At 41.1% G+C, this 15,766-nt stretch overlaps 1 protein-coding gene across 2 annotated transcripts in view; it reads right to left on the reverse strand.

Moving 5' to 3' along the window:
* LOC119740888 (CCAAT/enhancer-binding protein zeta-like) overlaps positions 1-15,766 on the reverse strand; it is a 32,546-nt gene that overhangs the window by 16,584 nt on the left and 196 nt on the right. The window contains exons 2-16 of one of the 2 annotated variants that reach the window (XM_038216356.1): positions 14,352-14,488; positions 13,416-13,860; positions 12,241-12,349; positions 11,062-11,318; positions 9,641-9,766; positions 9,058-9,147; positions 8,157-8,241; positions 7,776-7,860; positions 7,063-7,159; positions 6,324-6,408; positions 4,879-4,993; positions 4,129-4,270; positions 2,810-2,938; positions 1,302-1,440; positions 10-92 (exon numbers count right to left, since the gene is read on the reverse strand). In XM_038216356.1, the coding sequence (XP_038072284.1) occupies positions 10-92; positions 1,302-1,440; positions 2,810-2,938; positions 4,129-4,270; positions 4,879-4,993; positions 6,324-6,408; positions 7,063-7,159; positions 7,776-7,860; positions 8,157-8,241; positions 9,058-9,147; positions 9,641-9,766; positions 11,062-11,318; positions 12,241-12,349; positions 13,416-13,860; positions 14,352-14,488 (2,124 nt within the window). Of the gene's footprint in view, positions 1-9; positions 93-1,301; positions 1,441-2,809; positions 2,939-4,128; positions 4,271-4,878; positions 4,994-6,323; positions 6,409-7,062; positions 7,160-7,775; positions 7,861-8,156; positions 8,242-9,057; positions 9,148-9,640; positions 9,767-11,061; positions 11,319-12,240; positions 12,350-13,415; positions 13,864-14,351; positions 14,489-15,766 lie in introns of both variants that reach the window. The other variant, XM_038216355.1, reaches the window with a different exon arrangement.

Genomic DNA, 15,766 nt, shown 5'->3' on the forward strand with positions numbered 1-15,766 from the left:
TGAACTCACTTTGGTCAGTTCCCAAAAGACGCTGCCTTCAGCACCGCTGAACTGTGGATTTCTGTTGGTTGGGTCATACTGTGTCTTCTTGTCTGGATTGACAACAAAAACCCAATCAAGGCAATCAAATCAACGGAAAAAGATTTATGAGCAAGTGACCCTGCATGTGATTCACACTGCAGCTACATGTAGAATTAAACTGTGGAAACAGAATGCACAGAGTACACAATGCATTCCATGTCATGAAGGTACAATGTATGTTTTCTGTTTGCTGAAATCTTGCAGGTTGTAATTTTTAGCTTCTAAATCACATCAAGGAAATGATTGTAACAGTTAGTAAATTGAGGACAGACTGCAAGAGTGTCATAATTTTGAAGTAATATATACCTGAGACAGTTTACCCATTCCTAATGGTCGAGAACTCGTCACGTGGGTGGTTTTAACCCTAAAAGGACTGGGGGGGGGAATTCAAACCCCCCCCCTCAAATTTTCCGCAAAAGCCTTGAACAAATGTTTTTTTCGTGACCCAAGCTGTTCTGACTTTTTAGCTCGAGTCTCGCGCATCTTTTGATACCAAAAAAATAAAATTCGGACCACGAATAAAATTGTGAATAAAACTGAATTTATACCTAGTGTACACAAAGCACAATTACCATTCGTACATATGAATAATTAATTAGCCATAATTTCACAACCCTTTGACCTATAGCCATGAAATTTCTTGGGTATGTTCATGATAAGTTGTTTTATGCATGTACTGAGTTTCATAATTTTTTGTCCATCGATAGCCGAGATCTTAGGGGGGGGAGGGGCAGAATCCCCCCCCCCCCCCTCTCGGCTGTGAGATGGTCAAAATATAAACCCGGTCTTTCAGGGCTAAAGTGTGGGTAAAACATGGGTCACTGTTTAAACAGCGATATTTGAAACCGGTCACAGACACCCGCACTCCGTGCCACATGCAGCGCAGTACACGCCGCGCGCTCCACCAGCTGAAGAGCCACTGATATGATCTCCATATAAGGAGACCTGTCCGCACGCACCGCGCGCACCATAGAAAAGTCCCAGACACAAAGTAAAATGGTAGAACAAAAATTTTGACTTTTCTGGTTTATCACCAAAAAGGTATTTATCAATGGGGATAATAGTGTAATGGAGCAGTTATAAACGTGATGTTTAAAACCGGTTAGAGGTCTGGTCGCCTTGGGCTCGGGCCAGTATTGGTAGCCAGGCCCCTACCCAGTTTTAATCCACACGTTTATAAACACTCCATCTCTTTATTATCCCCTTATTGAAGACACTACCTGGGTTTTCTATCTTGTGATGCACCCAAGATGAAGCTGACTTGGATGCGTCTTTTTCAACATCTGTCTCTCCTTTCTTATCTGTTCTGGCGTCATCTTCTTCATCGATGTCAACGAAGTGTTCCTCATCATCAGAATCCTGTGAGGCAAAACACCACAATTACTAAACGTGAGACTTGATGTACATTGTAAATAAAAATACAATGAATGTGTTATTATTTTGGAGTGCTGTGGCCTCGTGGTTAAGGGCACTGGATTCGTGGTCTGTGGGTAAAGCTGCAGGTCGTGGGTTAAGCTGCGGGTTGTGGGTTCGAGTCCAGCCGGGGTCATGGTGCGTGTACCCTTGAGCAAGGCACTTTGTCACTCACTGCTTCTCTCCACCCAGGAGTAAATGGGTACCTGTGAGGGCAGAGATGGTTATTGTGATTGAATTAGCTTCCTTGCGCCTAACAGGCAGCATCGAGCTGTATACTCCCCAGGGAGCTGAGATGGTATTTGGAATGTGTAATTGGCCCAATGATCAGGGGTAGTACTGTAAGCGCTGTGATTTAGTTGACTAATAAGAGCGTTCTTAAATGCCGATTATTATTATTATTATTTTCTTGGACATTGGATTCAGGTAGTATTCAGGTAGGTGCTTTGACAAAAATGTTTGGGGAGTTAAGAGTTTCTGCAGGCAAGCATCTTCAATAACAATACTCTAATACTTGAAAGTTTTGCAATTGCCACTGAAAAAAAATTTCACTTGTGCTTAAAAAATATTCTTATCACAGCTAGCCTGTTATGCACATACGTAGCTGTCAATGGAATTTGTCGTGTTCATACTTCATGCAGTGGGGAGTGTGGCCTAGTGGTTAGAATTTGTGACTCATAATCGGAGGGTCGGGGGTTTGAATCCAGCTGCTGGCCATATTATGTTGTGTCCTTGGGCAAGCAACCTCACCCCCACTTGCTTCTCTCCACCCAGGAGTATAAATGGCTACCAGCATTAGCTGGGGAGTAACCTGCGAAGGACTGGCATCCCATCCAGGGGGAGTAGAAATATTCTTAGTCGTTTCATGCTACTGAAAACCGGAGATAAACGCCAGCCTGATGGGCCATATTGGTTCGTGACAGACTTTACTTACTTTTTTATATTTCACGCAATTGTGAAAATGAATGCAAATGTGAAACTTGTGGCAAACATAAATTGTCTGAGTTGAACAGTTAAGTTTATACAGGTTGCACTTGTGCTCCAATACTTTAGTTCACCTTTGTCAAGTAAACAACTTTAGCCCCTTTTCCCAGTTTTAAGACAGCTTAACCAGCATCAGCATTACTATAAGCAGAAGAAAGCTGTTGGTTTTTTTTCACTGCTAGATCAACTTTCAAAAACCATTTCAAAGAGACAGCACAGCAAACTTGCAGCACACAATTTCAACCTTTACAGCCATCTACCCTCTTCCAAACACTCTTTGAGGATGCTGCTGCCAGTTCTAATAACGGTGATAAATTGATAATTTATTTACCATAGCATCCATGGCAGCACTGCGAAGAGCAGGTCGTATATCCATTATCTCCGAGATCAGGAACAGGGCACCGCAGACAAACGGTGGCTGCTGGGTGGAACACATCTGCAGAAGCCTCTTGACAAATGCCTAAGGGACGGGGGAATCAAAACATAAATCACAACACATGCAAAAAATAGGTGAGACTTGAAGTTGTAAAACAGGCCAAAGTAAGCTCAGTGCTGAAGTGGGCTGTGGTTGTAAGCAGGAGGCCGTGGGTTCTAGTCCATTCTAAGCAAGCTTGTAAATGTTCTCTTAACAACAAGCTGTCTGCCAGCACTAGATTTACAGAACTAATCAAATTAAATTAGGGAAGGGAAAAAGAAACAAACCTTATCTACCTGCCCAACTAATCAGAGTGAAGATACAAATTGCATTCATCAGAAATGAGGGGTAGAATATGGAGTGTCGTGGCCGAGCGGTTAAGAGCAAAGCACCAGACTCATGCTCTGGTGTTTCAGAGGCAGCAGAATGTGAGTTCGTGCCCGGGTCTGGACACTTGTGCCCTTAAGCAAGACACTTAACCATTATGGAGTACCCAAGTGCCTACGTCACCGCACAAAATGTGTGTGAAAGACATTAGCGCGTGATTCAGGCCTGTGAACCAACACGCGCGCGTACTCCATTCGTTTGCACTACACTTTCTGGTTCTAAATTATGTCACACTTCTGTACTCCATTGCTTCGTCTTTCGGATGGGACGTACAGCCGTAGGTCCTGTGTGTTGTGTAATGCAATGCAAGAACCCAGTTACACTTATAGCTAAGAGAAGGGGTTTCCCGGGTGTTTCTGGTCTCCTGCTAAAACTCCCCTGCAGAGTGTTTAGGAGAAGAACCAACCAAGTATCAAGTAGGGGTGCAAGTCACATGAACGCATACATTCTCAACGGGTAAAAACCGGTGGAGAGCTATTTTGTTAAGTCCAAATAAAGGTGCTGTAGCCAGTCACAAAAATAAGCTTACATAATAGTGTAAAAGTGCTTTGATCTTAGTTAAAAGCGCTATATAAGTACTCGTTAGTGTTAAGCTTATAGTCCCCTCCCTTTGACAATCCAGTGTGTGCAAATTGGTATAAAGTCTTGAAACTTGGCACAGATGTTACTGATGCATGACAAACGGAACCTGATATCAGGTCACTACGTGAGGACTTGTTATTGAGGATTAATTAATCTAGCTGTGACCTGACCGATCAATAATGAGGGGACTATTACTCAGTGTTCAAAATGGGATGTTTTGGAGTCTTACATGTAGATGCTCCCTTACGAATTGCTGAATGTCTTACTTTGATTCTGCCGATGATGGCATCAGCTTTCATGGACTGGTAGAGAAGATTCAGAAACATAGCCTGCCTGGGGGAGTTTTCCAAACTTCGATCCAGCAGCTTGCTGTACAGAGCTGAATAGAAGCGATCTGATATGGCTTGCCTGACACACAAAAAGTACGATACAATGAGTGATCAGTCGGTACGACACCTGGTGGTGACCATTTCTTAAAATTAGGGACATAATTGCTTTGATGATCATGGCTTTGAAGATGGTCACTATTAAAGGGTCCATTACACGAACTTTACTCTGGAACTTATTTTGTGCAAATATCCATTCCTCCTAAATGTATGAAAAGTATACAGACATCCCTTTTTGGTTAACATTCGCGTAAACATTTAAGATATTACATGCTTTTTTTCCTGTTGCTTTGATGTCACTTTTAAATAGGCGCACACTATTTAGTTTAGGGGTTTCTGTTCAATTTGTAAACCCAATTTCTTGGTAACCGAAAAATCTTTGTGCATAAATTGTGTTGAGAGACTTTGTACAATCCTTCATTATCCACAAAGATATAAATCATGACATGCCCTCAATCCTTCTAAATCTTCCAGTATTCAAATTTTAATCAATTTTCAATCTTTCAAAATCTTTCAATCATGCAAAGATGATACTCGATGATTTGGGAGGGTAAAGGGCTTAAGTTGTGCCCTCATCAAGATTGGTCATAGTTTAATTTGATTTATAATGTTTTTAGATGGAGTACTTACCTGGTATCCAGCACCTGTTTCAATAGCAGCAGTGCCTGTATGGAAGTATTGAAGGGCGCAATGTGGACCACTTTAAACAACGAGTCCGTCTGTTCACCGACTCTCTCATCTCCAACTTTGAAGAAAAAAGTATTACAAATTCTGTTATTGGGACCCAATTTCATGGCTCTGCTTACTGTCAGCAAAGAACCTTCACTTTAGCAGATGCTTCTGTGTTAAGCATAGTATGTAGGGGTGTGCATTTACGGGTAGTACGGGAACTGGGTACCCTATTGAAGTAAGACACGAGTACCAGAGCACCCATAACAGAATCCCAACCCCAAAATTCAAATCCCTGGAGTTGCTATTCAGAATTTTCATAAAGGTGCACACGATAACACTACCACATCAGTGCGTCAGTGCAGCAAGATACAAGTGTTTACAGTGCGGTAGACAGGATTTGCAACTTTAAAATGCGCGAAATGATGAAATCTGTTTTGATTTTCCATACAGCCTGGTATTGATTTTGAAAATTCCCTAGAAAGGCATTATAAATATTTCTTCTTCATTGTCTGAGAAGTTATAAGTAATTTGTAAAGTTGGTTACGGGCACCAGATCCCATAATCTGGAACAGGTTCCTAACAAGGTGCAGTCGGGTACTTGGGTACCCGGTTCTGATGCACACCCCTCATAGCTTGGCTTGTCAACGGTGTTGGTCTGTTCAAAATTAGCTGTTATGAGTTTTTCTGATGATGTTCTTCATTGTACCATTTGTAGAGGCCTGCATTGAATCCTATACTTGTGACTAAGGTTATTTCGCTGATAAGGTTGGTCCAGGATTTCTTTGCAACCACTGCACGCACAGACGTCTGTCGTTAAAACGGCAATGATTGGATCCAAATTATCATTTAACACTTGTGATTTTGAAAAACAATAAGAATGCAAAGCCCAAGGGGTCGTTTGCCTATACTCTGAAACTTCCTTCAAAATTTCGTGACTAAACATCCAGTGAATTTATTTCATTAGTGTTTTTGTAATTTTTTGGGAAAATAACCGTAGGTTGTGACAAATTTTTTTTTTTTTTTTAGCCTTGCTTCAGATTCAGTTCCATACCATGACTTGGACACTATGGTCTCTGTGCACAACTACTCCCTCATCGGTAAGAAAGGGAGAGTTGGGGGAGACCATCGGGAGTGACATTCGAACGCTGATAACGCCGGACGCTCACGTGAGGACGCTATGGCTTTGTGCACATGCATGCAGAATAAAATAGGTCGTGCCTACTATATGCGCTTGAACCAGTACGCACACGTTGTGTCCCGTCCAAAGGGCTTTCAAAAGTGGTCCAAAAACGCCCTCTCTTGTTTGCGATTGGAGAGGATAGTAGCCATTATGGAAAAGCAAATTAGGAATTTTGAAACTTAAAAAAAAAAAAATGTTTTAGAGATCTCGTATAAATACCAACCATTTGAGTATGGGTAAGCCCTGTTGACCCCGGTCAGTACAGCTCCCAGCATCTTCTGATCAGCATTACGTTTCTTCATGCAAGCCTGTATATTGAACCAGAACAGAAAGAGTTAATTGGAAAGGAACTGAAAAAGGAATGCAAGGACTTCAAATAATTCAACTTCCAAAAATTGTATAACGATATACTGTGAACTATGAATGTAAAAGTACATGTACATATTCCATATGTTCACAGACTCCAGACTCCACTAAAACATGCAGAGGAAAGGTTGATGTGCTACCGGAGTCATGGTAGTATCAAAATTTGACTGAGAGGCTACATTTGACTGATTTAGAGATGACATACCAGACGAAACACAAGATTTCCAAGATGAGACTGACAAATGTGGTACATGTATCCTCGATGTACCGGTTTTCAAGCGTGTAAGGATTTATTTCAAGCACGAGAAAAGCACCGACATAGCCTTTGGTTTCCAAATTTTTGGGGCTGGCGGTGGAACACGTACACAACGAATCAACTGGTTGTGTGGTACAAATCTGCACGTGTCACTACAAGGTCAAACCTCGGAAACTTGATGCCTCGAAAACAGGTACACAGACGATGCTTCAAATCCTGAAAGTTTTAATAACTTTATCAAAAGTACACTTCACTCGGACTGAGAATATTTTGAAAATACAAAGAAATTAACAATCAAACATGAGCCACTTTGTGGACCACTCATCATTTTTTCACCTACCTTGAAAAAAGAGAAGTAGACTACAATCAGCTTGGTAGCAAGATCAGGCTCATCATGACTCAAGATCAGCTGGTTCAGGAAGCAGACGGCATAGTACCTTGGAAGCAAAAAAAAGGAAGAAAGCAAAATGATGTAAAAAAAAAACAACAGACAGGTGTCGTGAAATGTCCATCTCCTCCATAAAAGAACATTCCAAGTTAACCAGTTCGCGTTGGAGGACGTGATAACACGCACTGGCTGTTTTTATACACAGGCACGGCTGACAGGCTAAAACGTCAGGATTGCCTCAACTCGCCTCCGGGTGACGTCTAAACACGCTAATCCCTCGTGTCTTTTGTACACACACACAGTCCGTGAAGTCTGTGGAGGCGGACAGCGTGTTGATTTTGAATTGGCCGTTGTGCACAGCCTATTGTACAATTTTCGCTCGAGTGCACACCCCGGAGTATTGAAACATATGAGGTTTCAGCACAAAGTATTGTACAAATACTGTTGAAATTACTCTTGCGAATCAGTGTATGTATTTGTGGTGTTTGGCTGTATATCAGAAGTTGGCTGGAAATGTTGCCTTTTGCGAAAATCAAATTTTTTTGTACAAATAGTCCCTGCGCGAAGAGGTTAATATCTCAGTTGGAAGAACCACGGACAGGCTGTCCAGAGGTCTTGGGTTCAAGTCCCGGGTTGGTGTGCAATTCATAGTGTTCCATACTTACTGTGCTTTGGAGCTGACATTGGCTCGGTAAAGCAAAGCTTCTACTTCAGTGACTACCACACCTTTCATGGTGGTGTGCACCTCAACTGGAAAGAAGAACACAAGAGTAAATGGTTCTATTCATATACACCGATGACTGCAAAACCGGTTTTTTACATCAGTCGGGAACTCGGGTACCCGGTTCCGATGCACGGCCCTTGATGCAACACTATCATCTAGTGGCATTTCAAGTGACATTTCAATTGAAACAATTGCCAACATCCTATCTTCTATACAAACTTCACTTTGTCCATGTACATGAATAAACAGATTTTGACACATTCACATAAACTGCTACTTTGTCAACGCAATGATTCAATATTTAATTGCTAGAATCACTTACCTAACTTTTGCAATAAGTGAACAGCACGAGCAGCAATCTTGTAGTCAGGATCTCCAATCTTGTTCACCAGTAACGTCAACAGGGCCTTGACATGCATAGAATAAAACAAAATTATCCTTTGCCTAGTTTTATATTTGGAAAGTACCTTTTCACATCACTACTTTGTTACACCAAAACTTCCGATTCTATCAAGGTTTTCAAGCCATCTCTCGGGAATTATATAACTTCAAACTTTCACTAAACATGTCCAGTGGTTTCATGTTATAGTTTGTACTTTGTAGATTGTTTCTCATTGGGCAGTGAGTCTTCACTCAGTGGCTTTCCGAGGCAGTTGTCCATGTTTTCTTGTTTTGGCTGTTATTCTCAACAATTACTGTGATATTGAATTGTTTTGTTCTTGCCTCCATGATGTTTAGAATGGAAGCTTGTTCTTTGAATAGTGTTTTATAATTTTTGTTTTTTCTATTATTATTTTTTTTTTTTACACTTTTTCTATTACTTCTGAATAAGGAGTTGTCAATCCCAACCAAAGGACTTTAATTGTAACCACTGAAGAAAAAAAAAACATTATCTCACCTTAGTGCTCACTTAAAGTTTCATTCAAAGTTGAGTAACAGTGCAATATTTTGTTAGAGTGTTTGGCCTTGCATATTGCTTGGATGCTTTCCCTTTAGTAAATTCATTTTCACTAGTACATGTACTAACACTAATGTTATGGTCACATTCACAACAGGACATAATATTTGACATTTTGAGGAGTATTAGATACAAAATCTGGGGGAAGGACGCAAAGCCCATCCCCTGGACAAAAATTTGGGGGGGAGGGAGATAAATCGTCCAAATTACAGGATTTATGCCTGTTTGTGAGCTCTGTACCAATTTTTACTTTGAAAATCTTTACCTTTTCCTGCTCTGGTTTATGACTCAGCATCTCGTGACTTGTACTCATCGCTTTCTGCTTAACAGCTTGTATGGTATCATGGGAGAGTTTCTACAGTTAAAGAAAAATGAAAAGACAAAGATTGAAGAGTACATTGTACAACTGGAAAAAGTGGGGAGGTACAGCAGTAACTTCTCTAGTATGGGGATTCATCAAAACGGGGGGGGGGGGGGGGGGGGGGGGGGGGGGGGTTACATTATAGAAAGTGTTCAAAAAAAGTGGGGCAAATGTGCCCCTCTCCAGCCTATACAGAGGGAGGGTGAAGGAGGGGACTTACTCTCTTGAAGAAATTTTTTCAAGAAACCTCAGCATCACCTTATTTTCAGGTTATTATTAAGCTATTTATTGTTGTGTATTCAGACAAATGAGTATTAAAACAACAGATACAATTTGTTATCATAATTGAAGAACTTAGGTTTTTCCCCGTTTTTTCCCCCTTTTTTTCGGCCAAATGTTTAACATGCATAAGTGATATTTGGGCATGTTAAGGAAGAATTGTTCCCCTGACAATCAGGAGTGAGCTCATGATGTTAAGATGAATAACCTCCAGTGTCTTGACAAACTCCAGGTACTTCTGCTTCAGTTGATCTTCACAGTACCACAGCAGCAGTCGTTTATTTCTTTCGGGTCGTTTCCCTTCGCTTAAGTCGTTGAGCAGTGAAAATGGATGCTGTGAGAAAAACCAACCAAGCACATACGAAATAACCAATAGTGCCTGTTTTAAACATCACTTTGGTGGGTAATATACAAATAATGGATGATTATGAGTGCAATGGTAAGAATAATTTCATGAGATGAAAGATGAGACGTAACCAAGTGGAATGGAACATTCCAACTGTCACCGAATGAAATTATTCTTTCCATTGCACGAATGTGAAACATTCAGTATTTGTTTTATACAACACCTGAGTAAATCCTCGTCATCTGATTGGTCAGAGCCACCGACTGTGTGACCGTGCAATGGAACTTCTATTTACCGTGGAATAAAACTCCAGTTTTTCAGTGCAGCCAGGCCAGTGGTTGGGACAAACAATTAAATAACATGTGATCAATGACCCACAATCACATGACGGAGATTTATTCAGGCGTATAAAAGCCCACATCTCACAGTGGTGACAGGTAATATAAAAACTGGTAATATTTGAAAAAAAAATATGGAAAACTTATTCTGCAAATGCAAAAGGGTCATTCCATAAATTGGTGGTCCAATTTGGGGTTCAATCTGATATAAGATTCTGTAAATTTAGGACACATTCTTTACTGCCTTCTATCCCCAAGAGTAATCATGTGAAGCCCAAAACACCTGCAAAACAAATAAAACTAGATTGAAATCAATTTTTCAAAGATACTTGCATGGGAAACTAGAAAGCACTCAGAGGTGAAACGTCCACCATGGCTGAATAATTCCATAACTTTTTGAGTTATTATGTTTACCAACAAACCAACACAACTTAAAACTAACGATGATGATAACATAACCTCCTTGGTGGAGATAATTACACAGCTCAGGTGTAACGGCGACACACAAAAATGTCACACATTTGGACCCCACATTTATGGATTGACCCAGATACATACATGTAGACAATTTTCAGCAATTTTAACCCTAACAGAACTCAACCCATCAAACCCCAACAGCATGTATTGTTGGAATCTGTCAGGATGGGTACAGTACCCCTAAACTGACAGTATTTTACATTGGGTTGGCACACCTCCAGAAACTAAGTAAGAAATATGTGTGCACAGTTTCCCATATGGTGTTGGAATTTGCCAGGATGGGTATGGTTCCTAGTAAATCATGCTCTAGAGGGAGTAAGGGTTAAGGAGTTAATGACTTTAGAAATTCCAAACTCTTTTACAAGAATATGAAATACAAAACACGAGGCACCACAGACACTGTTCTCTCCAAATGCTTGAATAATGGTTTCTTGAAACTCGTTCCAAATGCAAGTGCGCAAAATGTACCTGAGAGAACAGTCGCAGTTTCCGTCTCTCCGGCAACAGCTCCTGCAGGAAGAGCTGCTTGAGTGCGTCCATGGCAACCAGTGTCTCCCTCCGTCCCTTCTTCTTCAGCATGGTCATGAGGCTGTCCAGTGAGGCCGGCGTGTGGACGGGTGCCGTCTGAACCTCCAGGGTCAGGGCCGCGACCTTGTCTGAGAGGACACCAGAGGAGACCACGGTCTGCATCCACTGGGCCTTAGTGCTCAGGTCACCTTTCTTTTCTACATGATTTAAGAAGTAGGAGTCACAAAAATTAATCAGTACTAATGGAGGCTGCTGGGATTGGATGAAAAACACACACACTGCACATACAGTCGTGAATTTCTATATGCCCAAGGACAATGCTTTGTGTTCCCTTTGTCCCTGTAATACAACACTCTCCCTTAGACTAAGCACATAACCGTATGATCGAGGACCCTTTTCAACAAAAGACCCAGCGCTCGAGAACTGAAAGGATCTTTTGTTCTCCCTTTGTGTGTCTGTCCTCTATCGTAAAGCCATACATTATGTAAATACATACATGTGTTACAGAAAGGTTTCTTCGATGAACAATGCAACCAAAATGTTCCCCATTAGGGGTGCGCATATACGGGTAGTACGTGAACCAGGTACCCGATTTAAAAAAAACACCGGTACCCGGGTATCCGTTAAAGAAATCCAACCCCAAAATTCAAATCTCAAAAGTTGCTGTTCAGATTATTCACAAAGGTTCACATGATAATACTGCCACATCGGTGTGTCAATACAGCAAGATACAAGTGTGTACAGTGAGCTTTATAGTGTATGCTGTAAACTGCAATTTTCGTGAGTGTCAAAAACGTGAAACGTTTTGTTTTCCCATGTAGCCTGTGACATTCAGAACCCGTCTTTTTTATCATCTGAGAAGTTACTACATGTTAATAATTTGTGAAGTTGCTTACGGGTACCCGATTCCATAATCTGGAACCGGTTTCTGACATCAACGGTCGGGAACTTGGGTACCCAGTTCCGATGCACAGCCCTATTTCCCATCACCCTGTCATATAATATGGTGTCCAGCCCGCACCTCTCCCCCCCCCCCCTCCCCCCCAAACCCCCTCCTTGCATCCCTCACCCTGAGAAAAAAAACAAAGCTGGGTAAACATGTTGATGTGCTACACTTACTTGATAGATAAATCTGTACTTCATTAGAATACAATCTGCCAGCAAGTGTCCGATATGCGGCAACAGTGGCATCATCAGAAAGTTCAAACTTCTTGGGATCTGATTGAAACTGAATCAAAATCATTAACCCATTAGCATTTTATATCACTGTATTGAAATCTATTTATTCCCTGATAAATCCATAAAACAAACAGTGCTGGAGCAACAGGCAGGGCAGGTTTGGGCATGACATGTTACAGGGCCCAATTGTTAGTTAACCGTAACCCTGCCAGACGCAACATAGTGCATTCAGGTGGAAAAGTCTGGTGCACTTTGATGTTATACAAATACAATGTATAAACTGCACTGAAGGAGGCTAGTTTTACTACACCACAACATAAAGCAGTCAATATTTGTTTTATAACACCTCACCCACAGATTCTGCTTGATTTTAAGCGATAACTGATCAATTTAATATGAATACAATTAAAATTTACTTCTATTTCAGTACGAAATTAGTTGAAATGAACTTGCACTTTTCCAAACTACCCCTTCACGAAATGTTTGAACCCAGCTCTGTAGCACTAGCGCTTATGAACAATACGCGCAACGTACAACGCGCAATGCACACACCGTATGCATTTGCACACAATGTGTATAGTACTTTGGTTGCTATGGGTATAGTACTTTGGTTGCTATGAGTATAGTACTTAGCTTGCTATGGGTACAGTACTTATGGCCGTGCACAGCAAGATAGCAAAAATGGCGCATGCCATGTGACTGGCAATCGGCCAATCAAGATACAGAATCTATGGGTGAGGTGTTATAAATTCAGCTATGAACACTAGTGCATAAACAGCCAGTTCTGAAACAATGAGAGCTAATCCCATTGAACAATGCCACAGTTGTATCCTGCTGCATTCAGTGACCACAGACTCTGAGGCACTTTGGCCTTGAGACTTTTAGCCTGATGGATCTTGCTACACTAGGCAGGCTCGTCACGTAGACAAGTGTTGCATGTTGCTGCATTTGGCAGGGTTTCTAGCCAAAATAATAGGTTTAACCTAGGGTAATAGGGTTAAGGCACATATTAACTATCAAAACATGTCAAATATATTTCAACAAGCTTTGTTGTTAACTCAAGATTTTAACAATATCATTGTTAAAAGACAAGCAACACACACGCCGTACTCTACCTCCCGATAGTAGCACAATCCTTCTGGCTCAAACAGCAGCTGCTTCCTGGGTGTGAAATCCTCTAAGAGCTTCTGTGCCGAGATCTGCCTCTTGGGAACCTGCTGATGATGCGCATGGCTCTCGGATGAGGTGCTTGAGACTTCAGAATGCTGCAAGACTGCTCCTGCATTGACCAGTGGTTTCTTTCCCAGAGATTTCGCATCTGAAACACCACCTGTGGGCTTCTTGCAGTCTTGTACTTTTTTGGCGGGTACCGTTTCATCCTGGGAAGTTTCTTTAGATGTTTTTGCGTCTTTGAGGGATGCGTCTGGCTCAGATTTCAATTTCTTCTTCTCTGCCTTTTTCTCCTTTTTGGTTAGTTTATCCTTCTTGCGGTCTTGTTTGTTATCACTTTTTGAAGTTCCAGGGGGGTTGTCGTCATCTTTTGGAGAGTCAAAATCTCCGCTGCTGGAAGAGAAACAAGAATACACAGCTAAATGTACGAAACTAAACTTGACTCAACTAGAATATCTTCCCCGAAATATATGTTCCAACTCAAAAGGCAGTTTGTAAGCAGAATTATAACAGTTTCCTAAATCACCATGGTCACAGGGAAGACTAAAACATGCATGTACACGTACGTGCATTGTACATATGTAAATAATTTGTAACTTAGCAGTTTTATCAGGTTCATATTGATGCACTTTTCAAACGAAACTCACGATGAAAACAGATTCAACACCGTCCCCAATGTCTGAACCCATGTGCACATATTATACTCATGACTGCACATGTTTGAAATAGTGCTATTAACAGTCAGAAATTTACATTGTCTTAAAAAGAAAAAAATGTGTAGGCCTACATGTTTACCAGGTGGCAAAAAGCGAATTTTTAAAAAGCCATAGCGTAGATTTTTTTTCTTTGTGATGTACGTTCCATAGCTGAATTTAACTTACTCTGCAGATACATTTTGGAAACCCAGACTTTGAAAATATGCCTTCAGCTCTTGAGGATCAATGTCTTGCTCTTCCTCTGTTTGACTGACTTCTTCCTCATCCGACTCTGAGATGTCTCCGATCAACCTCAAGTCATCCTGGAAAGATAAACAGTGGTTTTTTGTTTCAAAATTGAAGGAATTTACAGTACGTTTTTCTTCTTGTTTAAATTTTTTCAGCATGCGGGCGGTGGATGGTAAACTGGAATTTTCATTATTATTGTAACGGACAGTTTGTATGCCTTTTGTTGTTGCTTTTATTCCTAGCCGCCGCCGTTTTGTTTGGCTAAGTACAAAGTGCGCATTTCATTCTATAAATAGGTCACTAAGAGGTTTGGCAAACGTGTGCAAACGAATCTGGAAATTTCACGAAAAATTGAAATCTGAAAAAGGCAGCACTTTTTCAGATGTCTATTTTTCGTGAAATTTCCAGATTCGTTTGCACACGTTTGCGTATCAAAATTTCAACATAAAATTTCACGAAAATTAGACATCTGAAAAAGGCAGCACTTTCTGATTAGCCTATACAGAGGATGGGTATGCTTCTATTAAAGCCAAAATAAACAATAAACTAAGCCTAAATGTGAAAATCAAAATTTAACAAAGTTCGACAAGTTTTTGTACATGGTGGAAGTGTGGCCTTTACGGAGGTAGTCCAGTAAATTGGACACATTTATGTGGGGCTAGCATAATGCCTAATGGGACTAAACAAATTGCAATTACTCCCAAATTTGGCACAATTGCAGAATACCCCGCCACTCGATCTATCCACCTCGTAGCCGGCTACGAGGTCACGGCTGATTGACCTCAATAAACATTCTCAGTGCTACTTCATGTACTATGCGTCATGCTCAATTGCACTCCCACTTCGTCATGTTCGTAGCCGCCAACAGGGTAGTTGGTTTGGACTTAAAAATTTTTCAGCAACTCCCATTCCTTTTGTGTTGCTTCGTTCTCAAGCATATTCAAGGGGACTCCCACTCCGTAGCCTCGTAGCTGCCAACAGGGTGGTTGGTTTGGACTTAGAATTTTTTTCAGCAACTCCCATTCCTTTTGTGTTGCTTCGTTCTCAAGCATATTCAAGGGGACTCCCACTCCGTAGCCTCGTAGTCGTAGCCGCCAACAACAAAGGCAACAGGGTGGTTGGTTTGGACTTAGAATTTTTTTCAGCAACTCCCATTCATTTTGTGTTGCTTCGTTCTCAAATAATGGACCCCCACTCAGTATCCGCGTAGCTGGCAATGGACTTGAATTGTTTCTTTTGCAGTGATTCCAACCTCGTAGCCAGTGATTTTAGGGGTGTATTTCCGAGTGGCGGGGTATTCTGCAATTACTCCAAAAATTTACATCTCCTTAAAAGTTTTACTGTTTGGGTGT

This window comes from Patiria miniata, unplaced genomic scaffold (genome assembly GCF_015706575.1).
Source record: "Patiria miniata isolate m_02_andy unplaced genomic scaffold, ASM1570657v1 HiC_scaffold_5, whole genome shotgun sequence".
Taxonomy (NCBI): domain Eukaryota; kingdom Metazoa; phylum Echinodermata; class Asteroidea; order Valvatida; family Asterinidae; genus Patiria; species Patiria miniata.